Source organism: Oncorhynchus gorbuscha, linkage group LG24, assembly GCF_021184085.1.
Source record: "Oncorhynchus gorbuscha isolate QuinsamMale2020 ecotype Even-year linkage group LG24, OgorEven_v1.0, whole genome shotgun sequence".
In the NCBI taxonomy this organism is placed as follows: Eukaryota; Metazoa; Chordata; class Actinopteri; order Salmoniformes; family Salmonidae; genus Oncorhynchus; species Oncorhynchus gorbuscha.
This window is the reverse complement of record NC_060196.1, coordinates 59555489-59583301: the sequence shown is the minus strand read 5'-3', so window position 1 is coordinate 59583301 and position 27813 is coordinate 59555489. Positions and strand designations below refer to the sequence as shown.

General features: G+C 46.1%; 2 protein-coding genes across 2 annotated transcripts; one reads left to right on the top strand and one right to left on the bottom strand.

The window, feature by feature from the left end:
• The first annotated feature begins 60 nt into the window (after window positions 1-60).
• On the top strand, window positions 61-5780 carry eif3i (eukaryotic translation initiation factor 3, subunit I). The gene is made up of 10 exons (XM_046327386.1): window positions 61-218; window positions 768-860; window positions 1071-1158; window positions 1712-1777; window positions 1998-2147; window positions 2409-2536; window positions 4275-4385; window positions 4505-4594; window positions 4675-4841; window positions 5266-5780. The coding sequence occupies exons 1-10, from the start codon at window positions 216-218 to the stop codon at window positions 5345-5347; spliced, it is 978 nt and encodes a 325-aa protein (XP_046183342.1). The 5' UTR covers window positions 61-215; the 3' UTR covers window positions 5348-5780.
• Window positions 5781-11190: 5410 nt separating this feature from the next.
• On the bottom strand, window positions 11191-25548 carry LOC124012568 (probable histone deacetylase 1-B). Its single transcript, XM_046326343.1, has 14 exons — window positions 25392-25548; window positions 24265-24377; window positions 23062-23179; window positions 22711-22785; window positions 22464-22602; window positions 18439-18580; window positions 17683-17775; window positions 17359-17467; window positions 16232-16372; window positions 15483-15591; window positions 15263-15393; window positions 12421-12576; window positions 12065-12113; window positions 11191-11328 (listed from the first exon to the last, which is right to left on the bottom strand). Exons 1-14 carry the CDS (start codon window positions 25444-25446, stop codon window positions 11301-11303), a joined length of 1458 nt encoding a protein of 485 aa, XP_046182299.1. The 5' UTR covers window positions 25447-25548; the 3' UTR covers window positions 11191-11300.
• Window positions 25549-27813: the final 2265 nt, after the last annotated feature.

Below are 27813 nucleotides of genomic sequence, written 5' to 3'. Positions count from 1 at the left end.
TATAATATCTAAACTAGACACTGGGGGGCACTTTTAGCCTGAGCAAAATGCGCCATTTAGAATGTTCAGGGGGGTCACTGCTTGACACGGAAGTACTATCGCTCCTTTTCCGCCTTTGTCCCGGCGCTGAACAACACGAGTCTTCATCCTTTCTCGTTTTTTGTGGCACATATAACGATTACAACGGATAAAGCGACCAGTGTAAAGCTTCGGCTATGGTGAGTATATATTTAGAACTGCTTAAATTTGATGAGCCAATATGTGCTGAACTTCAGGGAAATTGTCGGCGGTTTATGCAGATGGTTTACCAGATAGCTCGATGGTGGCTAACTCGTTAGCATGAGAAGGATGATGCGTTGTCAGTCGAGCTGGCTAATAGTATAATACAAGCTGGCAAGTACATCGAAACATGTGGCTCCTCTTTGGTTGATCATTTTATGACGCTGGTCATCCCCAACATTGTCGATGTTAAGCATAATGCTAATAAGTTATTATTTGGTTGCCCCAGATGTTTGATTGCTTCTCCATACAGTCAATGAGCCACCCGTTAGCACATAGCTAGGTAGCAAGTTAGTCCCATTCTCAATAGTTTTAGAAGATTTAGATACTAGCCAGCTATAAACATCTCTTAGTCTTCTTTTCGGTCTCGTCTCTTTAAATACTGGTTCAGTTAGCAAGCTGCTAGTACTAGTAAAAAAAAGCTGGCAATATTAAACTGTCTGTGCAGTTAATATGTCTATAACATGTCTTATTCTTGTGCCTTGCAGAAACCCATCTTGCTCCAGGGCCATGAGAGGTCTATCACACAGATCAAATACAACCGAGAGGGAGACTTGATATTCTCTGTGGCCAAAGACACGGTAAATAAGAAATTATAGACAACACAGAACAATGCCATGTATGTAGAAAATATATCACTCGTCCACCAGTAAGTTGAACAATTCAGTGTGTGTGTGTGTGTGTGTGTGTGTGTGTGTGTGTGTGTGTGTGTGTGTGTGTGTGTGTGTGTGTGTGTGTGTGTGTGTGTGTGTGTGTGTGTGTGTGTGTGTGCGCGCGTGCTTCATTGACAGGTAGCGAACGTGTGGTACTCGGTGAACGGGGAGAGGCTTGGAACTTACAATGGACACACTGGAGCTTTGTGGTGTGTGGACTGTGACTGTATCCTTTTACTCAAGACCTCTTAACAGCCATGTGCGCCGTGGTACAAGTTACCATTTATAATGGCCATCAATAATTAGTTACCATTTATAATGGCCATTTATAATGAACAAGATTTTTAAACTTAATTTGAAGCCCTTTCCAAAAATGAGAATTTTTACAGCAACAAAAATAAAAATGTTTGTTTGAGGACCATCAAAGAAAAGGGACAGTTTGATGAAAAAGCTTTAAAGGTCTGGGTGATGTTTCTAGAAGGGTCATTGAGTGTTGGGGGTTTTGATTTGGGTGTATATGATGTTTCTAGAAGGGCATTTTATTTAGTTAGTTAACCTTTATTTAACTAGGCAAGTCAGTTAAAAAAATAATTTCATATTTACAATGATGGCCTACACCGGCCAGACCAGGACGCCGCTGGGCCAATTGTGCTCTATAACTGCTGCGCGAGCCCCATTGAGTGTTGGGATTTTTGTTTCGGTTCCTTGTTATGGGCAACATTAATTTACAAAGGGGTTAGGCAATAGGATTGTTGGTTGTCCTTAACTTAAGCTCTCAGGGGACACCAAGAACGTGCTGACGGGATCGGCAGACAACAGCTGCAGACTATGGGACTGTGAGACTGGTAGGTGTGTGTGTGTGTGTGTTTGAGAGAGAACAACAGCCGCAGACTGTGGGACTGGTACGTAGGTGTGTGTGTGCGAGAGAACAAAAGATAACTCCTTTTGGTGCTTGGATACCTGTATGTGTGTTAGCGCACGGCTGTATGTGTGTTAGCGCACGGCTGTATGTGACTGGGGTTTGTGATGCAACTGTGTGTGTGATATGACCCCTCTCTCTCTCAGGTAAACAACTAGCCATGTTGAACACCAGCTCGGCTGTGAGGACCTGTGGCTTTGACTTCAGTGGCAACATCATCATGTTCTCTACAGACAAGCAGATGGGCTACCAGTGTTTCCTCAACTACTTCGACCTACGGGACCCCCAGCAGATCGGTAAGTAGTGTACACTTCAGATTAGTATTAAAACAGGATAGAAACTGCTGTTTGCAGGTGAAGCTGAACGCAACATTGTGATAACTTTCCCTTGCCTTCTGATAGGCTTTCTGGGGTGTCCTTTAGATCTGAATGTATATATCTGGTTTCACAGCCATCAGTTGTCTGAGGATGTTTCTTGCTATCTTTCCCACTATCTCCCTACCTCTCTCTCTCGCTCTGTCCATGTCTCTCTCTGTCCTCGTCTCTCGCTCGCTGTAGAGGACAACCAGCCATACCTGACGGTGCCCTGCGCTGAGTCTAAGATCACCAGTGCTGTGTGGGGGCCTCTGGGAGAGTTTGTTATTGCTGGTCATGAGAACGGGGAGATCAACCAGTTCAGCGCCAAGGTGCACACACTGACACATTAACACACAACACTGAAGCATGCATGAGAGCACCAGCTGTTCTGGATGATTGTGCGATAACGCTCTCGGTAGTCAATGTGAGCAAGACCTTTAAACAGGTCAACATTCACAAAGCCACAGGGCCAGACGGATTACCAGGACGTGTACTCGGAGCATGCACGGACCAACTGGCAAGTGTCTTCACTGACATTTTCAACCTCTCCCTGACCGAGTCTGTAATACTGACATGTTTCAAGCAGACAACCATAGTCGAAGGTAATCTGCCTAAATTACTCACCGTGAAGTGCTTTGAAAGGCTAGTCATGGCTCACATTAACAGCATCCTCCCGGATACCCTTACCCACTCCCATTCGCATACAAATCCAGAGATATCGCACTCCATACCTCTCTTTCCCACCCGGACAAAAGGAACACCTATGTGAGAATGCTGTTCATTGACTACAGCTCAGCGTTCAACACCATAGTGCCCTCAAAGTGCATCACTAAGGTAAGGACCCTGGGACGAAAAACTCACTCTGCAACTGGATCCTGGACTTCCTGACAGCCCCACCCACCCAGGTGGTTACACCAGCCCCCCAGGTGGTAAGGGTGGGTACCAGCACATCTGCTACGCTGATCCTCAACACGGGGGCCCCTCAGGGGTGCGTGCGTAGTCCTCTCCTGTACTCCCTGTTCACCCACGTCGGCGTGGCCAAACACGACTCCAACAACACCATTTAAGTTTGCTAACCCTAACCCTACACAACAGTGGTAGGCCTGGTCACCGAAAACGTTGAGACAGCCTATAGGGAGGTCAGAGAACTGGCAGTGTGGTGCCAGGATAACAACCTCTCCCTCAATGTGAGCAAGACAACGGAGATGATCGTGGACTACAGGAAAATGAGGCCTGTTCGACCTGCCATTAACATCGACGGGTCTTTAGCGGAGTGGGTCGAGAGTTAAGTAGTTTCAAGTTCTTTGTTATCCACATCACCAACGAACTATCATGGTCCAAACACACCAAGACGGTCTTGAAGAGAGCACGACAACACCCTTTCCCCCTCAGGAGACTGAAAAGATTTGGCATGGGTCCCCAGATCCTCAAAATGTTCTACAAATGCACCATCGAGAGCATCCTGACCGGTTGCATCACCGCCTGGTATGGCAACTGCTCGGCAGGCACTACAGAGGGTGGTGTGTGGGGCCAAGCTTCCTGCCATCCCGGATTTATCTACTAGGCGGTGTCAGAGGAAGGCCCCAAAAATTGTCAGACTCCAGTCACCCCCCTTCCTTCATTTTGATTTGACTCGGTACCGGTATAGACTCCACCCTGTATAGAGCTGTTATTGTTATTTTATTGTGTTACTTTTTACTATTTTCTTAACTCTTCTTGAACTGTTGTTTAAGGGCTTGTAAGTAAAGCATTTCACTGTAAGGTCTACACTGTTGTTTAAGGGCTTGTAAGTAAAGCATTTCACTGTAAGGTCTACACTGTTGGTTAAGGGCTTGTTAGTAAGCATTTCACGGTAAAGTTTACACGTTGTAGTCGGCGCGTGTGACAAATAAAGTTTTTTGACAGTTATTGAAGACTGAGGAGAGAGAAGTGGATAATCTAGTACATGCAGGACATCATTATACTGACAGTATTGTCTCTGACGTGTGTTGCAGTCTGGAGAGGTGCTGAAGAAGTACATGCAGGACATCATTATACTGACAGTATTGTCTCTGATGTGTGTTGCAGTCTGGAGAGGTGCTGAAGAAGGTGAAAGAACACAACAAACAGATCAACGACATCCAGACCTCCGTTGATCTGACCATGGTCATCACCGCATCTAAAGACTGCTCCTCTAAGGTATCCAGGGATGACTGTCCAGTGGAAGAGTGATGGACTGGGGCTTCTTAACTAGTTGAGTTCAACAGCTGACTGCCTATATAAGTAATGTCTGACTGACTTGTCTGTCTACCCCACAGCTGTTTGACTCTACAACTCTAGATCACATCAAGTCCTTCAAGACTGAGAGACCTGTCAACTCTGCCGCCATTTCCCCCATCATGGACCACGTAAGACACTCCAGACAACCATTTCTGCAGCACCTCTTTTTCCCAGAGCTGACCTTTTAACCCCTGTGTGTGTGTTGTAGGTGGTGATGGGAGGAGGTCAAGAGGCCATGGAGGTCACCACCACCTCCACCAGGATCGGCAAGTTCGAGGCCAGGTTCTTCCACGCAGCTTACGAAGAGGAGTTTGGCAGGGTCAAGGGTCACTTCGGACCCATCAACTGTGTGGCGTTCCACCCAGACGGCAAGAGGTAAGGTCCAAAAGGCACTAAAGAATAGGACTTCGTTATCCTTCCAAGTGTAGCACACAGTCCTCGACCTAAGAGTCCCCACTGGCGCTGCTGAATAGCTAGCTTTTTGGTGACGCGACTGGTAAGACGCTTCGTGGAAAGACGGTCGTGTTTCCAGGGTTCTGGGTTGGAGCTTTGGTTGTGAGCTGAAACGGGGGAAGCGGTACATGCTAATAAGCAAGCATTTGTGATGGAAATGAGTTGCCTTGTGATAAGACAAATCTATATTTAATTGGTGATCATTCTCAGCTCTCGTTGTACGCGAGTAACAGTTTTTGGGTTCCATTTTGGAACTCAATCGTGTAATTGTCAACACTATGACCAACTGTCCAACTCTGACCAGTGTCTCTGAAAAACAAACCTGTCTTTTGCCTCTCGTCTTCAGCTATTCCAGTGGGGGAGAAGACGGCTATACGAGGATCCATCACTTTGACCCTCAGTACTTTGACTTTGAGCTGGAGGCGTAAACAGAAGACCAGCAGCGATACTCTTGTTTTCTTTTTCTTTAGCTGATAACACCAGACAGGAAACAATAACAGGACACCAGGGGTGCATCTCAATACTCTGTAGTAGCCTCCTCTCCTGATCTGAGGACGCAGGATAGGGGACAGCAATAATAATGGTGGTGGATGGACTACCAGGAATTGTTTGTTACTTGTTCAGTGGTTTTTATTATCTGTGATGGAGAGAAGCCACTGAAGACGATTGAGATGCACCTCTAGTGATGGGAGGGGGGACATTAGGCCTTTGAGAATTATTTTGGCTGGTCATCATAAATCGTTTGGATTGTCACAGCTGACAGTATAGAAATAAAAATTAATAAAAAATGTACCCTTGGTTTTACCCTCACCACCATTCCAGTGTATCTAAACTGATTAAACAAATGATTTTTGAGCTAAATTGATTCGTTTTATTGCAGGGTTTTTCTGTGTACATGTTTAAAGGGTACTAGCCAAACCTGAAAATGGCGATAAACCAGGTTTCCATCCAAGTGAAGTACATGTTGGATCCGTTTTTAAGAAATACCTTCATGGGGGCGAATATTGGTTAAAGTTAACATGTGGTCCTCCCACTAACTGCACGCTTTCCCGGCTTGTACCTGATATGAAGCCTATGAACATGACAGGGCAGCGGTGAGACTGATTCGCCTTTCCAACGAATAGAGGGGCTTGTTCTGATGACATTATCAATGATTGCTGTTTGACAAATAATCTCAGCTCTTGTCCATACTTAGGATGGAGCCATTAAAACTCATTTAATCCACCACTCCACGCATTTCTTGTGAACAAACTAATAGTTTTGGCAAGTCCACACCCACGTACAGATGAATTCCAATGGGTCAGAAGTTTACTGTGCCTTTAAACAGCTTGGAAAATTCCAGAAAATTATGTCATGGCTTTAAAGGCTTATTGATATTTCAAACTCAGTGCCTCTTGGCTGATTTCAGGCAAAGACCTCAGGGAAAAAAATTGTAGACCATAAGTCTGGTTCATCCTTGGGGGCAATTTCCAAATGCCTGAAGGTACCACATTCATCTGTACAAACACCATGGGACCAAGCAGCCGTCATACCACTCAGGAAGAAGACATGTTCTGTCTCCTAGAGATGAAAGTACTTGGTGCAAATCAATCGCAGAAAAGGACCTTGTGAAGACGCTGGAGGAAACAGGTACAGAGGTATCTATATCCACAGTAAAAGAGTCCTATATCGACATAACCTGAAAGTTCGCTCTGCAAGGAAGAAGCCGCTGCTCCAAAACCGCCTTAAAAAAGCCAGACGTACTTTTCCAGGACATCAGACAGGAAGTTAAAGCTTGGTTGCAAATGGACAATGACCCCAAGCATACTTCCAATGCTGTGGCAAAATGGCTTAAGAACAACAAAGTCAAGGTATTGGAGTGGCCATCATCAAAGCCCTGACCTCAATCCTATAGAAAATGTGTGGGCAGAACTGAAAAGGCCTGTGCGAGCAAGGAGACCTAGAAACCTGACTCAGTTACACCAACTCTGTCAGGAGGATTGGGCCAAAATTCACTAAACTTGTGGGAAGGCTACCTGAAACGTTTGACCGAAGTTAAACAATTTTAAGGCAATGTTACCCAATACTATGAGTCCCCCTTGGAATGTGCTGAAATAAATCCATTTCTCTATTCTAACATTTCATTCTTAAAATAAAGTGGTGATCCTAACTGACAGGGAATTTTTACTAGAATTAAATGTCAGGGATTGTGAAACTTTAAGTTTAAATGTATTTAGCTAAGGTGTATGTAAACTTCCGACTTCAACATTAGGTAGCCTGTTTAGAGATAATGTGGGCAGATTCACAACAAAACCATCCGTAGTTAGATGGAAACCCGTTTTATTTTAACCTCTGAATGTTGTGCACTGACTTATGGGTAAAGTGCGCATGTCGTTTTTAAACGGGTTTCAGAATATTTGCATGAGAATCTGGTCACCAATTGGATGGAAACCAAGCTAGTGTGAAATTGAGAGTATAAATGAAGACATGCGCTGTAGTAACCTAACAAGTGAGAAGTCATTTCCCCCCCCACTAGACTTGGATAACCATAATCTGGTAATCAAATCTCTACAGACAATCAAATGATTGCCTTTATAAGTTCTTATAAAAAAAGAGACCTTAAGAAAAACAACCAAGCACAAAATCAATTATTTTTTCCATTATAAAAACAAGTTACACACATTTGTAAACAACATATTCTCACTTATTACAGTAGAAAATACCAAGGGTTTAAAACATGGTTCCCAACGATGTAGGGTGAAGTTGCCCCTGAGGGGGAAACCTCACCCTTGAACGTTCAACATACCCGATGACCAAAAAAAAAAAAAACATTTCCTTTTAGAAATATAAAACGAGGTAAAAGGAAGGAGTGTGGAGCGTAGTCATCTGAGAGAAACCAACCCAGGGAACAGAGTAAAGCAGAATGTATAGTATATAAAACATCAACATCTCTTCATGACAGACTGGCCAGGTGAAATCAGCTGAATTTATTTATTTGGGCTAGGCACTGCATTTCAGTGAAAGAGGCACCACTACAGTCCCCGGTTCGATTCCAGGCTGTATCTGATGCAGCTGCGATCGGGTGGCACACAATTGGCCCAGCGTCATCGGGGTTTCGCCGTCATTGTAAATAAGAATTTGTTCTTAACGGACTTGCTTGGTTAAATTAAAATAGATAGTCACTTGTTAAATCAACATCGATGAAGAGACAGGTTAAAGAAGGATTTTTAAACCGAGACTAATTTTTTATCTTGCTCATTCACCCTCAATGTTGCGCACACACACAATCCAAGTGACTTTGAACAGGGTACGATAGCAGGTGACAGGTGCACCGGTTTGAGTCAAGAACTGCAGCGCTGTTTTTCACGCTCAACAGTTTCCTGTCTGTATCAAGAAACATCCAGCAAGCAAAGGACATCCAGCCAACTTGACAACTGTGGGAAGCATTGGAGTCGACATGGGCCAGCATCCCTGTGGAACGCTTTCAACACCTTGTCGAGTCCATGTCCCGATGAATTGAGGCTGTTCTGAGGGCGTAAGGACAGTGGGTGAAACTCAATATTAGGAAAGTGTGCTTAAAAAGGCTGCACTACGCAAAAATCTCTGCCATTTCCTAGTTGTTAAAATTTGAATAATTTGTCTAATTTCAGTTTGACAAAACACGTATATTGTACCATCTTTTCCATAATAAATAAACAAATTGTATTGTCAGCTGTTTGAAGCTGATTTATAAAAACAAAGTGCTTCAAAATAAAACTTAAAAAAGGAAGCATAGAATTAAGACCAAACAGATCTACTTCCTTTCAATTAAAAATGACAGATCTATAACACACACACACTTCAATTGGGTCAAGTCACCCAAAAAGTTACATATAGCAGCCGTAAAAATGTTTTGTTGATCCATGATTCAAAAGAACTTCCTGTAGAACTTCCTGTAGAATAGGGTCTGGTGACTTTTTGTTCAAAAAGGGGGAATGTCTGCAGTGGAAAAGTGGGATTCCTTTTCAACTCTTGGATCAGTCCAGCTGGACAGGTGAAAGTGGTATGACCGGCAGCAGGGTAGCCTAGTGGTTAGAGCGTTGGAATAGTAACTGGAAGGTTGCAAGTTCAAATCCCCGAGCTGGACAAGGTACAAATCTGTCGTTCTGCCCCTGAACAGGCAGTTAACCCACTGTTCCTAGACCAGTTAACCCACTGTTCCTAGACCAGTTAACCCACTGTTCCCAGGCCGTCATTGAAAATAAGAATTTGTTCTTAACTGACTTGCCTAGTTAAATAAAGGTAAAAAAAAGATAATAAATTAATCAGGGCTTTCACTGACGTTACCTCAGGGGGATTGGCTTTCACTGATGTTACCTCAGGGGGATTGGCTTTCACTGATGTTACCTCAGGGGGGATTGGCTTTCACTGATGTTACCTCAGGGGGGATTGGCTTTCACTGATGTTACCTCAGGGGGATTGGCTTTCACTGATGTTACCTCAGGGGGATTGGCTTTCACTGATGTTACCTCAGGGGGATTGGCTTTCACTGATGTTACCTCAGGGGGGATTGGCTTTCACTGATGTTACCTCAGGGGGGATTGGCTGTCACTGACGTTACCTCAGGGGGGATTGGCTGTCACTGACGTTACCTCAGGGGGGGATTGGCTTTCACTGACGTTACCTCAGGTCAAGTGAAGATGGAGGAACTAAAGAAGCCTGTGATTCAAATCCAAGGAGCGTTAAGAAGCAGCGCATCAGACAATTAAGTTTTTGTAAAGACATTTTTTGTCTTCCACATTTAACCCAACCCCTCTGAATCAGAGAGGTGCGGGGGCGGGGCTGCCTTAATTGACGTCCTCGATGCCCGGGGAACAGTGGGTTAACTGGTCTAGGAACAGTGGGTTAACTGGTCTAGGAACAGTGGGTTAACTGGTCTAGGAACAGTGGGTTAACTGCCTGTTCAGGGGCAGAACGACAGATTTGTACCTTGTCCAGCTCGGGGATTTGAACTTGCAACCCTTCGTACAACTAGGTATCCACCTTTCCCCTCAACACCACCTGAGAATCTAAAGCAGGCCCCACTACAGTCTCCACTACAGGCCCCTCTACAGGCCCCACGACAGGCCCCACGACAGTCTCCACGACAGGCCCCACCACAGGCCCCACTACATACAGGCCCCACCACAGGCCCCACTACATACAGGCTCCTCCACAGGCCCCACTACATACAGGCCCCACTACATACAGGCCCCACTACATACAGGCCCCACTACATACAGGCCCCACTACATACAGGCCCCACTACATACAGGCCCCACTACATACAGGCCCCACTACATACAGGCCCCACTACATACAGGCCCCACTACATACAGGCCCCACTACATACAGGCCCCACTACATACAGGCACCTCTACATACAGGCACCTCTACATACAGGCACCTCTACATACAGGCACCTCTACATACAGGCACCTCTACATACAGGCACCTCTACAGACCCCACTACATACAGGCCCCACTACATACAGGCCCCACTACATACAGGCCCCACTACATACAGACCCCACTACATACAGGCCCCACTACATACAGGCCCCACTACATACAGGCCCCACTACATACAGGCCCCACTACATACAGGCCCCACTACATACAGGCCCCACTACATACAGGCCCCACTACAGGCACCTCTACAGACCCCACTACAGACCCCACTACATACAGGCCCCACTACAGGCACCTCTACAGACCCCACTACAGACCCCACTACATACAGGCCCCACTACAGGCACCACTACAGGCCCCACTACATACAGGCCCCACTACATACAGGCCCCAATACATACAGGCCCCACTACAGGCACCTCTACAGACCCCACTACAGACCCCACTACATACAGGCCCCACTACATACAGACCCCACTACATACAGACCCCAATACATACAGGCCCCACTACAGGCACCTCTACAGACCCCACTACAGACAGGCCCCACTACATACAGACCCCACTACATACAGACCCCACTACATACAGGCCCCACTACATACAGGCCCCAATACATACAGACCCCACTACATACAGACCCCACTACATACAGGCACCTCTACATACAGACCCCACTACAGCTTCAGATTCTCACGTGGTTCAGGGAAGAAAAAAGAATGTGGTAGAGATGCGAGTAAAAAATATGTTTGAAAACACCTTGCATTTCAACACTGACAAAAGCCCAAAAGATTTTACCGGAGTATGAGGAAATACTAACACAGCATTAAGATAATCATTTCACACACACACACACACACACACACACACACACACACACACACACACACACACACACACACACACACACACACACACACACACACACACACACACACACACACACACACACACACACACACACTGGATGCTTCAACACGTCTTAGTTTCTTCTTTTGGCCTGAAATGAAGAAAAATTAGTTAGTTAAATGGGCCAAGACTGGATACACACAAGACTGGACATAGACACACACACAAGACTGGACACGGACACACAAGACTGGACACGGACACACAAGACTGGACACGGACACACAAGACTGGCCACGGACACACAAGACTGGCCACGGACACACAAGACTGGACACGGACACACAAGACTGGACACGGACACACAAGACTGGACACGGACACACAAGACTGGACACGGACACACAAGACTGGACACGGACACACAAGACTGGACACACAAGACTGGACACACAAGACTGGACACACAAGACTGGACACACAAGACTGGACACACAAGACTGGACACGGACACACAAGACTAGACACACAAGACTGGACACACAAGACTGGACACGGACACACAAGACTGGACACGGACACACAAGACTGGACACGGACACACAAGACTGGACACGGACACACAAGACTGGACACGGACACACAAGACTGGACACGGACACACAAGACTGGACACGGACACACAAGACTGGACACGGACACACAAGACTGGACACGGACACACAAGACTGGACACGGACACACAAGACTGGACACACAAGACTGGACACGGACACACAAGACTGGATACACAAGACTGGACATGGAAACACAAGACTGGACAAAGACTGGACACGGACACACAAGACATATTCCTCGATGTTATATTTCATGTGGTCACTACTCACCCTGTTGTGTCCATCTTTTCTTCAGCGTCTTTATCCTCATCTTTCACTTCTGGGGAAAACAAAAAGAATGTTGACCTGGCGTTACGCCCCCAGTGTCCTGGGCCAGTCACGGGAGGCCTTACGCCCCCAGTGTCCTTGGCCAGTCACGGGAGGCGTTACGCCCCCAGAGTCCTGGGCCAGTCACGGGAGGCCTTACGCCCCCAGTGTCCTGGGCCAGTCACGGGAGGCCTTACACCCCCAGAGTCCTGGGCCAGTCACGGGAGGCGTTACGCCCCCAGTGTCCTGGGCCAGTCACGGGAGGCGTTACGCCCCCAGTGTCCTGGGCCAGTCACGGAGTTGTGTGAGGTTTACTTTACCTTTCTTCTCCTCAGTCTCCTCTTTCTCCTCCTCAGTCTTGACTCGTTTGGTCTTCTTATGGTTGGCAGCGTTCCTCCTTCCCCCTCCTCCCTGTCCCTCATCCTCAGAGTCGGAGAACTCCTCTTCACAGGCTATCCTCTTATCATGGGCCCTGACTGAAACAAAACCATCCTCTTATCATGGGCCCTGACTGAAACAAAACCATCCTCTTATCATGGGCCCTGACTGAAACAAAACCATCCTCTTATCCTGGGCCCTGACTGAAACAAAACCATCCTCTTATCATGGGCCCTGACTGAAACAAAACCATCCTCTTATCCTGGGCCCTGACTGAAACAATATACCACCCTCTTATCATGGGCCCTGACTGAAACAAAACCATCCTCTTATCCTGGGCCCTGACTGAAACAATATACCACCCTCTTATCATGGGCCCTGACTGAAACAAAACCATCCTCTTATCATGGGCCCTGACAAACGAAACCATCCTCTTATCCTGGGCCCTGACAAACGAAACCATCCTCTTATCCTGGGCCCTGACTGAAACAATACCATCCTCTTATCATGGGCCCTGATTGAAACAAAACCATCCTCTTATCCTGGGCCCTGACTGAAACAGTATACCATCCTCTTATCATGGGCCCTGACTGAAACAATACCATCCTCCTATCCTGGGCCCTGACAAACGAAACCATCCTCTTATCCTGGGCCCTGACTGAAACAATACCATCCTCTTATCATGGGCCCTGACTGAAACAATATACGATCCTCTTATCATGGGCCCTGACTGAAACAATACCATCCTCTTATCCTGGGCCCTGACTGAAACAAAACCATCCTCTTATCCTGGGCCCTGACTGAAACAATTACCATCCTCTTATCCTGGGCCCTGACTGAAACAAAACCATCCTCTTATCCTGGGCCCTGACTGAAACAAAACCATCCTCTTATCCTGGGCCCTGACTGAAACAATACAATCCTCTTATCCTGGGCCCTGACTGAAACAGTATACCATCCTCCTATCCTGGGCCCTGACTGAAACAATACCATCCTCTTATCATGGGCCTTGACTGAAACAAAACCATCCTCTTATCCTGGGCCCTGACTGAAACAATACCATCCTCTTATCCTGGGCCCTGACTGAAACAGTATACCATCCTCCTATCCTGGGCCCTGACTGAAACAATACCATCCTCTTATCCTGGGCCCTGACTGAAACAAAACCATCCTCTTATCATGGGCCCTGACTGAAACAATACCATCCTCTTATCCTGGGCCCTGACTGAAACAATATACCATCCTCTTATCCTGGGCCCTGACTGAAACAATACCATCCTCTTATCCTGGGCCCTGACTGAAACAATACCATCCTCTTATCCTGGGCCCTGACTGAAACAATACCATCCTCTTATCCTGGGCCCTGACTGAAACAATACCATCCTCTTATCCTGGGCCCTGACTGAAACAATACCATCCTCTTATCCTGGGCCCTGACTGAAACAATACCATCCTCTTATCCTGGACCCTGACTGAAACAATACCATCCTCTTATCCTGGGCCCTGACTGAAACAATACCATCCTCTTATCCTGGGCCCTGACTGAAACAATACCATCCTCTTATCCTGGGCCCTGACTGAAACAATACCATCCTCTTATCCTGGGCCCTGACTGAAACAATACCATCCTCTTATCCTGGGCCCTGACTGAAACAATTACCATCCTCTTATCCTGGGCCCTGACTGAAACAATACCATCCTCTTATCCTGGGCCCTGACTGAAACAATACCATCCTCTTATCCTGGACCCTGACTGAAACAATACCATCCTCTTATCCTGGACCCTGACTGAAACAATACCATCCTCTTATCCTGGGCCCTGACTGAAACAATACCATCCTCTTATCCTGGGCCCTGACTGAAACAATACCATCCTCTTATCCTGGGCCCTGACTGAAACAATACCATCCTCTTATCCTGGACCCTGACTGAAACAATACCATCCTCTTATCCTGGGCCCTGACTGAAACAATACCATCCTCTTATCCTGGGCCCTGACTGAAACAATACCATCCTCTTATCCTGGACCCTGACTGAAACAATACCATCCTCTTATCCTGGGCCCTGACTGAAACAATACCATCCTCTTATCCTGGGCCCTGACTGAAACAATACCATCCTCTTATCCTGGACCCTGACTGAAACAAAACCATCCTCTTATCCTGGGCCCTGACTGAAACAATACCATCCTCTTATCCTGGGCCCTGACTGAAACAATACCATCCTCTTATCCTGGACCCTGACTGAAACAATACCATCCTCTTATCCTGGGCCCTGACTGAAACAATACCATCCTCTTATCCTGGGCCCTGACTGAAACAAAACCATCCTCTTATCCTGGGCCCTGACTGAAACAATACCATCCTCTTATCCTGGACCCTGACTGAAACAAAACCATCCTCTTATCCTGGGCCCTGACTGAAACAATACCATCCTCTTATCCTGGGCCCTGACTGAAACAATACCATCCTCTTATCCTGGACCCTGACTGAAACAATACCATCCTCTTATCCTGGGCCCTGACTGAAACAATACCATCCTCTTATCCTGGGCCCTGACTGAAACAAAACCATCCTCTTATCCTGGGCCCTGACTGAAACAATACCATCCTCTTATCCTGGACCCTGACTGAAACAAAACCATCCTCTTATCCTGGACCCTGACTGAAACAAAACCATCCTCTTATCCTGGGCCCTGACTGAAACAATACCATCCTCTTATCCTGGACCCTGACTGAAACAAAACCATCCTCTTATCCTGGACCCTGACTGAAACCATACTTACTGGAGATGCGTTTGTCAGGGTCCTCGTCCTCCTCATCTCCAGAGTCCGGGTGTGGAGCGTCTTCTGGGATGGCCTGTATCTGCACCCCCGGGGCGTGGGGCAGCATGCGCAGGTTCTCAAACAACCTCTGTCTGGGGAGGGAGAGAGACGTTAGTGTGCGTTGTACCACAGTATGTCTGTCCGTATATACACACCACACACATCTGTCTGTGTAACTTACTTGATCTTCTCCAGGTAATCATTAGTGTTCTGGTTGGTCATGTTAGACGGGCTGATGTGGAGCTTGAAGTCAGGACCAAAGTACTCAAAGTAGTCGTTGTACGGCAGCTCTGATTGGACGAGAGAGATCGTCAGGTTGTTGTAATAAAACAACCTACCAGGTTACATCAAAGTAATACATGAACAGAGTGTGTGTGTCGTTAGGTATGATGGTGTGTGTGTGTGTGTGTGTGTGTGTGTCGTTAGGTATGGTGCTGTGTGTGTGTGTGTGTGTCGTTAGGTATAATGCTGTGTGTGTACTGTTAGGTATGATGGTGTGTGTGTGTGTGTGTGTACCGTTAGGTATGATGGTGTGTGTGTGTGTGTCGTTAGGTATGGTGCTGTGTGTGTGTGTGTGTGTCGTTAGGTATGGTGCTGTGTGTGTGTGTGTGTGTGTGTGTCGTTAGGTATGGTGCTGTGTGTGTGTGTGTGTGTGTGTGTGTCGTTAGGTATGGTGTTGTGGGTGTGTGTGTGTGCCGTTAGGTATGATGGTGTGTGTGTGTGTGTGTGTGTGTGTGTGTGTGTGTGTGTGTGTGTGTGTGTGTGTGTGTGTGTGTACCGTTAGGTATGATGGTGTGTGTGTACCGTTAGGTATAATGCTGTGTGTGTGTGTGTGTGTGTGTGTGTGTGTGTGTGTGTGTGTGTGTGTGTGTGTGTGTGTGTGTGTGTGTGTGTGTGTGTGTGTGTGTGTGTGTGTGTGTGTGTGTGTACCGTTAGGTATAATGCTGTCCAGAGCCACGGCGGTCTCGTAGGTCCAGCAGCGAGCCACGTTACGGATGGTATAACCTCCTCCTCCCAACATCAACAGAGGCAGGTTGAAACTCTTTATGTACTCAACACACTTAGCATGACCTGAAACACAGCGCCTTAACTAATTACCCTTCGACTTATTCCTCATTTTGTTGCGTTTCTCACCCATCCCCACACAACCCCATAACAAAAGTGAAAAACATGTTTTCAAATGTTCTGAGAATTAAATCTCATTTACAAAATCACTCCCACCCCTGAATCAATACATGTTAGAATCACCTTGGGCAGTGATTTGAGCTTGTGAGGCATTCTGGGTAAATCTCTTAATCTGTTCCACACCTGGATTGTACAATTTTCAAGCTCTTGTACAGTCTTCAAGCTCTGCTGTCATCGTTGATCGTTACTCGACAGCCATTTTCAAGCGGATTTCAGTTTAAACTGAAACTAAAGCCATTCAGGAACATTCAATGTCTTGGTAAGCTACTGTATCTTTGGCCTTCTTGTTTTAGGTTTTTGTCGTGTAGAAAGGCACAGGACATTCAGTAATGTGTATTCCTACCTTAACATTACAGCCTTATTAGAAAATGTATTCAATCGTTGTTGTTTTTGTTGTTGTTGTCAATCTACACACAATAGCCCATAATGACCTTCAGGCAAACTCCAAGTGGGGCTGTGTATGTGCCTTTTACCCGAGATAAATTAAAAAGTCTCATAGCAAAAGGGTCTGACTACTTCATGTAAATAAGGTATCTGTTTTTTTTTTTAAATAAATTTGCTACATTTTTCTAAAAACCTGTTTTCGTTTGGTCATTATGGGGTGTCGTGTGTAGATTGACAGGGTTGTTTAAAAAAATAATAATAATAAATTTTAGAATAAGACTGTAACGTAACAAAATGTAGAAAATAGTGAAGGGGTCTGAATACTTTTCCCAGAATGCACAATGTCTCCCAGCAGACAACCAGGGTTTTCCTCCCAGACGTTTGGCTGACCAACAAACGGTCGTCTAAACATCCCACGGCCGTCAGAGCCCTGAAGACAACACACACACACACACACAGTGAAGACAGCCCTCCTTCAGGTGCGTTACCTTTGATGGTGAGGTTGAAACAGCCCAGTCTGTCTCCTGAGAGAGAGTCGGCTCCACACTGTAACACGACTGCACTGGGCTGGAACATCTCCATCACTTTAGCCATCACCTAGCAACACACACACACACAAAATAAAAAAGAGAAAGTGAGAAACACACAAAAATATCACCTAGCAACACACACACACGGATTACAACAACAACACCAAATTAATAAGATGATAAATGTATAGAAAGTGAGAAACACACAAACAAAAAGAGGTAGAATCCATTTGACCTCTGTAAGGAACCAAAACACTGAATGCCTTGCAGCAGGAGACTCACAGGTTTGAAGATGGCTTCGTAAGACTCATCGTCGATGCCGTCTCTGAGAGGGTAGTTTACAGCGTAGTACTTCCCCTTCCCTGCTCCAATGTCCTACACACACACACACACACACGTTAGTGTACATACTAGAATACAAAATTACTCAAATGTAGGTTGACAATCCAACACACACACACTGAAAGGGGAGTGCAGTCACACACACCGGAACACACACTGAAATGTACTTTGCTTATTTCTGATTCCCCCTATTTATTTTTTCCCTTCTTCCACACACACTCACCCTCAGGTCTCCAGTACCAGGGAAGTATTCTCCCAGAGGACACACACACACACTCAGGTCTCTGGTACCAGGGAAGTATTCTCCCAGAGGACACACTCACCCTCAGGTCTCTGGTACCAGGGAAGTATTCTCCCAGAGGACACACACACACTCACCCTCAGGTCTCCGGTACCAGGGAAGTATTCTCCCAGAGGACACACTCACCCTCAGGTCTCTGGTACCAGGGAAGTATTCTCCCAGAGGACACACACACACTCACCCTCAGGTCTCCGGTACCAGGGAAGTATTCTCCCAGAGGACACACACACACTCACCCTCAGGTCTCCGGTACCAGGGAAGTATTCTCCCAGAGGACACACACACACTCACCCTCAGGTCTCCGGTACCAGGGAAGTATTCTCCCAGAGGACACACACACACTCACCCTCAGGTCTCCGGTACCAGGGAAGTATTCTCCCAGAGGACACACTCACCCTCAGGTCTCCGGTACCAGGGAAGTATTCTCCATACTTGTGGAAGGAGGCCGTCATGACCCGGTCTGTGGTGAAGAAAGCCTCTTCCACTCCGTCTCCATGGTGAATGTCGATGTCTATGTACAAGACCCTCTGGTGGTACCTGACAGGACAGACAACATCTACATTAGATTCTATTACCTGACAGGACAGACAACATCTACATTAGATTCTATTACCTGACAGGACAGACAACATCTACATTAGATTCTATTACCTGACAGGACAGACAACATCTACATTAGATTCTATTACCTGACAGGACAGACAATATCTACGTTAGATTCTATTACCTGACAGGACAGACAACATCTACATTAGATTCTATTACCTGACAGGACAGACAATATCTACGTTAGATTCTATTACCTGACAGGACAGACAACATCTACATTAGATTCTATTACCTGACAGGACAGACAATATCTACGTTAGATTCTATTACCTGACAGGACAGACAACATCTACATTAGATTCTATTACCTGACAGGACAGACAACATCTACATTAGATTCTATTACCTGACAGGACAGACAACATCTACATTAGATTCTATTACCTGACAGGACAGACAATATCTACGTTAGATTCTATTACCTGACAGGACAGACAACTCATTACATACAATATCTACATTCTATTCTATTACCTGACAGGACAGACAATATCTACGTTAGATTCTATTACCTGACAGGACAGACAACTCATTACATACAATATCTACATTCTATTCTATTACCTGACAGGACAGACAACATCTACATTAGATTCTATTACCTGACAGGACAGACAACATCTACATTCTATTCTATTACCTGACAGGACAGACAACATCTACATTAGATTCTATTACCTGACAGGACAGACAACATCTACATTAGATTCTATTACCTGACAGGACAGACAATATCTACATTAGATTCTATTACCTGACAGGAAAGACAATATCTACGTTAGATTCTATTACCTGACAGGACAGACAATATCTACGTTAGATTCTATTACCTGACAGGACAGACAACTCATTACATACAATATCTACATTCTATTCTATTACCTGACAGGACAGACAATATCTACGTTAGATTCTATTACCTGACAGGACAGACAACTCATTACATACAATATCTACATTCTATTCTATTACCTGACAGGACAGACAATATCTACGTTAGATTCTATTACCTGACAGGACAGACAACTCATTACATACAATATCTACATTCTATTCTATTGCCTGACAGGACAGACAATATCTATGTTAGATTCACATTACCTGACAAGACAGACTATTCAATTAAATGAATACACCCATATCTAGGTTTCTCATCAGAGCCTGGGTGACTATTCATTTCAACAAGAGAAACACACACCATGACAAGCCAAGGACACGTCACCATACTGTTCTGTTTTTTAGAGGCTGACCGATGAATTAGGGCCGATTTCAAGTTTTCATAACAAAAATCATATAAATCGGCCTTTTTGGATGCCAATTATATTGCACTCCACGAGGAGACTGCTGACCGCCTGTTACTCCACGAGGAGACTGCTGACCGCCTGTTACTCCACGAGGAGACTGCTGACCGCCTGTTACTCCACGAGGAGACTGCTGACCGCCTGTTACTCCACGAGGAGACTGCGTGGCAGGCTGACCACCTGTTACTCCACGAGGAGACTGCGTGGCAGGCTGACCACCTGTTACTCCACGAGGAGACTGCGTGGCAGGCTGTTACTCCACGAGGAGACTGCTGACCGCCTGTTACTCCACGAGGAGACTGCTGACCGCCTGTTACTCCACGAGGAGACTGCTGACCGCCTGTTACTCCACGAGGAGACTGAGTGGCAGGCTGACCACCTGTTACTCCACGAGGAGACTGCTGACCGCCTGTTACTCCACGAGGAGACTGCTGACCGCCTGTTACTCCACGAGGAGACTGAGTGGCAGGCTGACCACCCGTTACTCCACGAGGAGACTGCGTGGCAGGCTGTTACTCCACGAGGAGACTGCTGACCACCTGTTACTCCACGAGGAGACTGCGTGGCAGGCTGACCGCCTGTTACTCCACGAGGAGACTGCGTGGCAGGCTGACCGCCTGTTACTCCACGAGGAGACTGCGTGGCAGGCTGACCACCTGTTACTCCACGAGGAGACTGCGTGGCAGGCTGACCACCTGTTACTCCACGAGGAGACTGCGTGGCAGGCTGACCACCTGTTACTCCACGAGGAGACTGCGTGGCAGGCTGACCACCTGTTACTCCACGAGGAGACTGCGTGGCAGGCTGACCACCTGTTACTCCACGAGGAGACTGCGTGGCAGGCTGACCACCTGTTACTCCACGAGGAGACTGCGTGGCAGGCTGACCACCTGTTACTCCACGAGGAGACTGCGTGGCAGGCTGACCACCTGTCACTCCACGAGGAGACTGCTGACCGCCTGTTACTCCACGAGGAGACTGCTGACCGCCTGTTACTCCACGAGGAGACTGCTGACCGCCTGTTACTCCACGAGGAGACTGCTGACCGCCTGTTACTCCACGAGGAGACTGCTGACCGCCTGTTACTCCACGAGGAGACTGCGTGGCAGGCTGACCACCTGTTACTCCACGAGGAGACTGCGTGGCAGGCTGACCACCTGTCACTCCACGAGGAGACTGCGTGGCAGGCTGACTACCTGTTACTCCACGAGGAGACTGCGTGGCAGGCTGTTACTCCACGAGGAGACTGCGTGGCAGGCTGACCACCTGTTACTCCACGAGGAGACTGCGTGGCAGGCTGACCACCTGTTACTTCAGGAGGAGACTGCGTGGCAGGCTGACCACCTGTTACTCCACGAGGAGACTGTGTGGCAGGCTGACCACCTGTTACTCCACGAGGAGACTGTGTGGCAGGCTGACCACCTGTTACTCCACGAGGAGACTGCGTGGCAGGCTGACCACCTGTTACTCCACGAGGAGACTGAGTGGCAGGCTGACCACCTGTTACTCCACGAGGAGACTGCTGACCGCCTGTTACTCCACGAGGAGACTGAGTGGCAGGCTGACCACCTGTTACTCCACGAGGAGACTGCTGACCACCTGTTACTCCACGAGGAGACTGCGTGGCAGGCTGACCGCCTGTTACTCCACGAGGAGACTGCGTGGCAGGCTGTTACTCCACGAGGAGACTGCGTGGCAGGCTGACTACCAGTTATGCGAGTGCAGCAAGGAGCCATGGTACGTTGCTAGCTAGCATTAAACGTATCTTGTAAAAATAAAAATAAATCTTAACATAATCACTAGTTAACCAAGTAATATCACCAACCATGTGTAGTTAACTAGCTTGTCCTGCGATGCATGTAATCAATGCGGTGCCTGTTCATTTATCATCAAATTACAGTCTACTTCAATGTCTCCAAACGGGTGATGATTTAGCAAAAGCACATTAACGAAAAAAGCAGAATCGTTGCACAAATGTACCTAACCACTAACATCAATGCCTTTAAAATCAATACACAGAAGTGTATCTTTTTAAACCTGCATATTCAGTTTAAAGAAATGCATGTTAACAGGTAATATTAACTAGGGAAATTGTGTCACTCCTCTTGAATTCTGTGCAAGCAGAGTATATGCAGCAGTTTGGGCCGCCTGGCTCGTTGCGAACTAAATGAAGACTACATGTTTCATTATTTATTTGAGACTAAATAGATTTTATTGATGTATTATATTAAGTTAAAATAAGTGTTCATTCAGTATTGTTGTAATTGTCATTATTACAAATATATATATATTTTTTTTAAACTCGGTCGATTTATCGTTATCGGCTTTTTTTGGTCCGCCAATAAATCGGTATCGGATTTAATTTTATTTAGGGAGTCGGTCGACCTCTACTGTCTTTCTTCAAAAGTGAAAGAGAAGGAGAAAGACACAGACAAGAAGATGGGGCCCACCGGGGTGGGGGGAGTTGGCGGGCCCACCGGGGTGAGGGGGTGACCACACAGGGCTCTTACTTGAGCAGCTCCAGGATGGCGAGGACGATGTCGTTGACGTAGCAGAACCCAGAGGCCTCAGACTTCTTGGCATGATGGAGTCCTCCGGCCCAGTTGATGGCGATGTCCGTCTGCTGCTTGTTCAGCTTCACTGCCCCCGCTACACACAGAGGGAGGAGGGAAGAGTCAACATAGGAAGTGAGAGGTAGAGAGGCAAGCGAAGTCAGTGGTAGACAGTAAGGCAGATGGAGAAAGAAACTAGACTTACCGACAGAGCCTCCCGTTGAGAGCTGACAGAACTCAAACAGGCCGTCAAACACTGGGCAGTCCTCTCCCACATTAACTGTTAGAGAGCAGCAAGGATAAAAGACATTCATTTGAGATGTTTGATTGAGGCCTGCAGGTTTGTTTCAATGTGTAAAGCTGTAACCTACACAACAGATGCGAGTGTGGAGTCTAGACTCGACTCAGCTCAACATTAGCCCATATGAAAACACGACAAAAAAACAAGGTATTACAAGGTATGCTAAGCTATAGTTTTGGGGTGAAATATCCCTTTAAAAATGCACCCCCCCCCCACCTGAGCAATGCTAGGGGGAAAACACTGTCTGCTACTCACATCTCTGCATCTGCTTGCTGTGCTCTGACATGTTGTCTGGCCGGATGGAACGTAGGAACTTGATGTAGTCGTCACTGTGGTACTTGGTCATCTCCTCTCCACTGGCCTTGTGGGGTCTCTAGGAGGTCAGAAAAGTGTGTTGCAAGGGGGATGCAATATGTAGAAAAACATTCGTTGCTAAAAACGTTCGCCTGATTTCACTTTAGATAATGTATTTTTCAATAATCAAAACATACGGGGCGGTCAGAAAACTTGTAGTCCACAACTATCCAATTTAGTCTTTTACAAAGTCTAGAGGACAGCTCAACTATACAGAATGTTACTTCAAACACGTGTTGAAAAAAAAAGTAATTTTCTGCGTTGAAGAATGAGTCCAGTCCCATCAGCTTCAATTCTATACAATATCTAAGTGATAAAATGGCCACATATTCTGTACGTCACCTTGGAAATAATGGAAAACGCAGCGTTATGAAGAGGAGCCGAGTCCCTTTGTGGAGTTAATTTACCCAGGTAATGTAACGTTACAGAATGGAGGTGTTTGACCCGCTGATACCACAGCTGCCAAATAAATCAATACGGAAGCACACATTTACCGAAGAGACATTTTGTTTTTTTTTTGGGGGGGGGGGGTTTGTTGACATCCATTTTGAAAAAGTTAATTCATATTTGGGTTTGTCATTTGTTCGATATTTACAGACGTGACCCAATCGTTCAGTTCTTTACGTGCAGCTGCCATGCTCAGTGGCAACGTTGTTATTATTACTATCCCTTGCTTGCGTCTAGCCAGTCAACTAGCTACACAGTTAACCTCTGCAGCCAGAATAACCTGCCCCAAAAATAACATGTCTCTGCAAAAACAAATAAATGCTAGCTACGCTTTCTTCCCCCATTGTTGGACCTATGCATCTAATTTCAGTTCGTGTGGTTGTTGGTTTAGCTTTCTGTACATTTGTAGCAAGTACTGTCTGCATTTGTATGAGCATACTGCCTCATGATTGCAAGATGTGCCGATAGCTTTTCCAACTGTCCCGTTATCTGGCTATAAATGGCCAATTTAGAATGCCATCCTAGCCAATCAGAAACAATTATTCAACAGTGCAGTTGAAAACATGTATTTATACCATAAATATCAAACTAATCTATCGAAGAAAAAAATAATATCTATACATAAGCCCACTGTGGCCTGTGGCTTGTTGTACTCACGTAGATCTCCATCTTCCTGTACAGTCCATAGTTGAGCAGCAGGTTGTGGGTCATACGGATCCTGTGGGGTTTCATGGGATGACCCTGACCATAGTAATAATTACCCACGTCGCCTGGGGGAGAGAAAGAAACAAAGAGTTTTAGACAAAACTAGTGAAACAACAAACCATATGTCCTTCCCTGAACCCAGATGTAGAGTAACTCTGGGCTTTACATTTTAGTCATTTAGCAGACCCTCTTATCCAGAACGATTTACACGAGCAATTAGGATTAAGTGCCTTGCTCAAGGACACATCGGCATATATATATATATATGTATGTAATATATATATATATACATATAAAATAAAATTCATCTAGTCGGTTCTGGGATTCGAACCAGCGACCATCCGGTTACTGTCCCAGCGCCCTTAACCGCTATAGGCTTCCTGCCGCTTTGAGCAGCACTATCAAACATACAGCCTGGTAACTGCACAGCACGAAACAACATACCTGTACTAGTTTTTATATTTTAAATCATTTTAAATCAAATGATCAGCCTCTGCAAAGAGGTCTAAGTCTTCATAGCGCAGATACAACAACCTCCCTCCAGCACAATTCACTACTAACCCACAAGGTGTCTATCAAAACACCGCTAGCCACGTTTAACTGACAAAAACCCCACTTTACTAAAAACGTACAAGAGGTTATTCGTGATTCAAAGATACTTATAAGTAACACTAAAAAAAAACATTTTTCTGGCTATTTTAACGTTAGCTAGTTGTGCATGCTAACTCAGTCATAAGCCTGCTATAACGTTAGCTAGCCAAGTTGGCACAAATTAATATACTCCATTTACTAGTTAGCTAGAGATTGGCAATTCATTTGATTGCAACATTACAAAATAATGAGGGTGGGGAGGGAAAAAACGAGTCTCAAGTTGCTTTGGCAAGCTAACTAAAAGTCTTCTTCCTAACTAGCTGATGATGGTAAGCTAACCACTCGGTAGCTAGTTAGCTGCTAACTCGCCTTACGGCACTTCTCTCTCAGAGGGGACATAAGGGCCTTTCGACACAGCGAATCCTCTCCGACAAAACTAATAATACCACGGAAAAACCGACGAGCTACAATATAACATCAACTCTTACCGTCGTAATAATAGCAAACTTTCTTCTTTGTTCCTCCTGCGGACGACAGCGCCATTTTACTCCACAATTAGTAAGCGCACAGTTCTTTGTGTCCACGCCGGGGATTTTTTCCCCCCACTGTCGTCTCGTCCAATCACCGAAGTCTGCTCTGCTCGAAGGCGTTGTTGCACTCTTTCTGTTTGCATGGTGCCACCCAGAGATGTTCTAGTCATCTATCTGTGGTGCCACCCAAAGATGTTCTAGTCATCTATCTGTGGTGCCACGCAAAGATGTTCTAGTCATCTATCTGTGGTGCCACCCAAAGATAATATAATAATAATAATAATATATGCCATTTAGCAGACGCTTTTATCCAAAGCGACTTACAGTCATGTGTGCATACATTCTACGTATGGGTGGTCCCGGGGATTGAACCCACTACCCTGGCGTTACAAGCGCCATGCTCTACCAACTGAGCTACAGAAGGACCAAAAGATGTTCTACCCACTATCTGTGGTGCACCGGTCTGTGGTGTCAGTTATGTGCTGCTAACAACCCCCCACTCCCCCAAGTGTACATTGAATAAATAAACCCTTATATATATTCCTCCTATTGCTGTATGATGAACGCCAACGTTGCCACCTAACACTGCAACACTAATGATATTGCACATAAATCGGCACATTCCTGTACTTTGATCTTGCACATTAATAGTTGTTTTTCTCATTGAGCTGGATACTGAAGTACATAGTCAAAAATATGATGAAAAGGATGATGATGACAGCCTACTATATACTGTATACAGTAAGTCGTTTTCACACATCATTTTCAATAGTTCAGCTTTTAGCCACCAGATGGTGCCATTGTACTACAATAGTTCAGCTTTTAGCCACCAGATGGTGCCATTGTACTATACAATAAGCAATCTGCTCCGTGTTACATGTGTGTTACTTATCAAAATCTGCTCACAGAGTTGTTGGCTATAGGCCTACTATCTCTGGCACTGATGGTCGCTCTGCAGCATTGTCCTTGTCCTTCTGGAGGGTTCTCCAATCTCTGCAGCACTCTACCAATCAGTTCTTTATGGTAGAGTGGCCAGGCGGCAACCACTCCTCAGTAAAAGGCACACATGGAGGTTGCTCCCTTGGAGTTGCCAAAAGGCACCTAAAGGCTCTCAGACCATGAGAAAAAAGATTCTCTGGTTTGATGAAACCAAGATTGAAACTTTGGCCTGAATGCCAAGCGTCACGTCTGGAGATACCTGGCACCATCCCTACGGTGAAGCATGGTGGTGGCAGCATCATGCTGTGGGGATGTTTTTCACAGGCATGGACTGGGAGATTAGTCACGATCAAGGGAAAAAATAACTGAGCAAAGCACAGAGAGAACCTTGATGAAAACCTGCTCCAGAGCGGTCAGGACCTCAGACTGGGACAAAGTTTCACCTTCCAACAGGACAACGACCCTAAGCACACAGCCAAGACAATGCAGGAGTGGATTCGGGACAAGTCTCTGAATGTCCTTGAGTGGCCCAGTCAGAGCCCGGACTTGAACCCGATCGAACATCTCTGGCGAGTCCTGAAAATAGCTGTGCAGCGACGCTCTACATCCAACCTGACAGAGCTTGAGAGGATCTGCAGAGAAAAATGGGAGAAACTCCCCAAATACAGGTGTGCCAAGCTTGTAGTGTTATACCCAAGAAGACTAGAGGCTGGAATCTCTGCCAAAGGTGCTTTAACAAAGCACTGAGTAAAGGGTCTGAATACTTATTTGTGCTCGCTAGTGTCTCTGTGAAAGGCCCTGCATAATAGAGACAGATAGGTTCACAGCTCTGGGGCTGAATCAGCCAATCAGAGCCAGCTTTCTGTCTGGAGGTGGGTGGAGCTGCAGTGTATTTACACCGTCCAAAGGACACATATGGCCGTGTCACTCTTCACTATAGGTGAACAATCCAAAAGGCTTCAGTTGACTCTTAACCTGTTAGAGGTTACTATTCCTGAACTGATTCAGTAACACACATGGTCAGGCCTTCCTCGTCTTTCAAACAAACAAATACTTTGTGAATGGGAGAACACTCATTGAAGTTATGAAGGACATGATCTTTCATTGAGCAGAAGAGACCGAAACCCCTGAATATGATAAATGTGTTCATTTCTACCAATTCTATTTCTTCTGCATGTACTTCAACGATTTGTGGAGGGCAGAGAGAGAGAGGTAACTGGTTACAAAGACATAGTTGAGTTCTGTAAAAGTCTCTCCCAAAGCTGCTGGGGCCCGGTGAAGAGAATACTGTTCCTCTGACAGTTTGACTGTGCATTAGCTTGTGGGCGGGAGATGACTGAAAACCTGCAGTACAAAGGTAAAGAGAAACCCTGAGTGCTGCAGACACACCGAGAGGAAGGAGGAAGGTGTAAAAGAGTTGACAAACTCATGATTGGGTCAC

Bases quoted from the DNA above. Each gene is read 5' to 3' on its own strand.
- eif3i (XM_046327386.1), top strand. The intron at 1,778-1,997 runs GTAGGTGTGTGT...TCTCTCTCTCAG, and splicing joins ACTATGGGACTGTGAGACTG to GTAAACAACTAGCCATGTTG. The intron at 2,537-4,274 runs GTGCACACACTG...TGTGTGTTGCAG, and splicing joins TCAACCAGTTCAGCGCCAAG to TCTGGAGAGGTGCTGAAGAA.
- LOC124012568 (XM_046326343.1), bottom strand. From the start codon at position 25,446: ATGGCGCTGTCGTCCGCAGGAGGAACAAAGAAGAAAGTTTGCTATTAT. The intron at 22,603-22,710 runs GTAAGTCTAGTT...CTCTGTGTGTAG, and splicing joins CTCAACGGGAGGCTCTGTCG to CGGGGGCAGTGAAGCTGAAC. The intron at 12,577-15,262 runs GTAAGTATGGTT...GTTTTGTTTCAG, and splicing joins CCCTGACAAACGCATCTCCA to TCAGGGCCCATGATAAGAGG.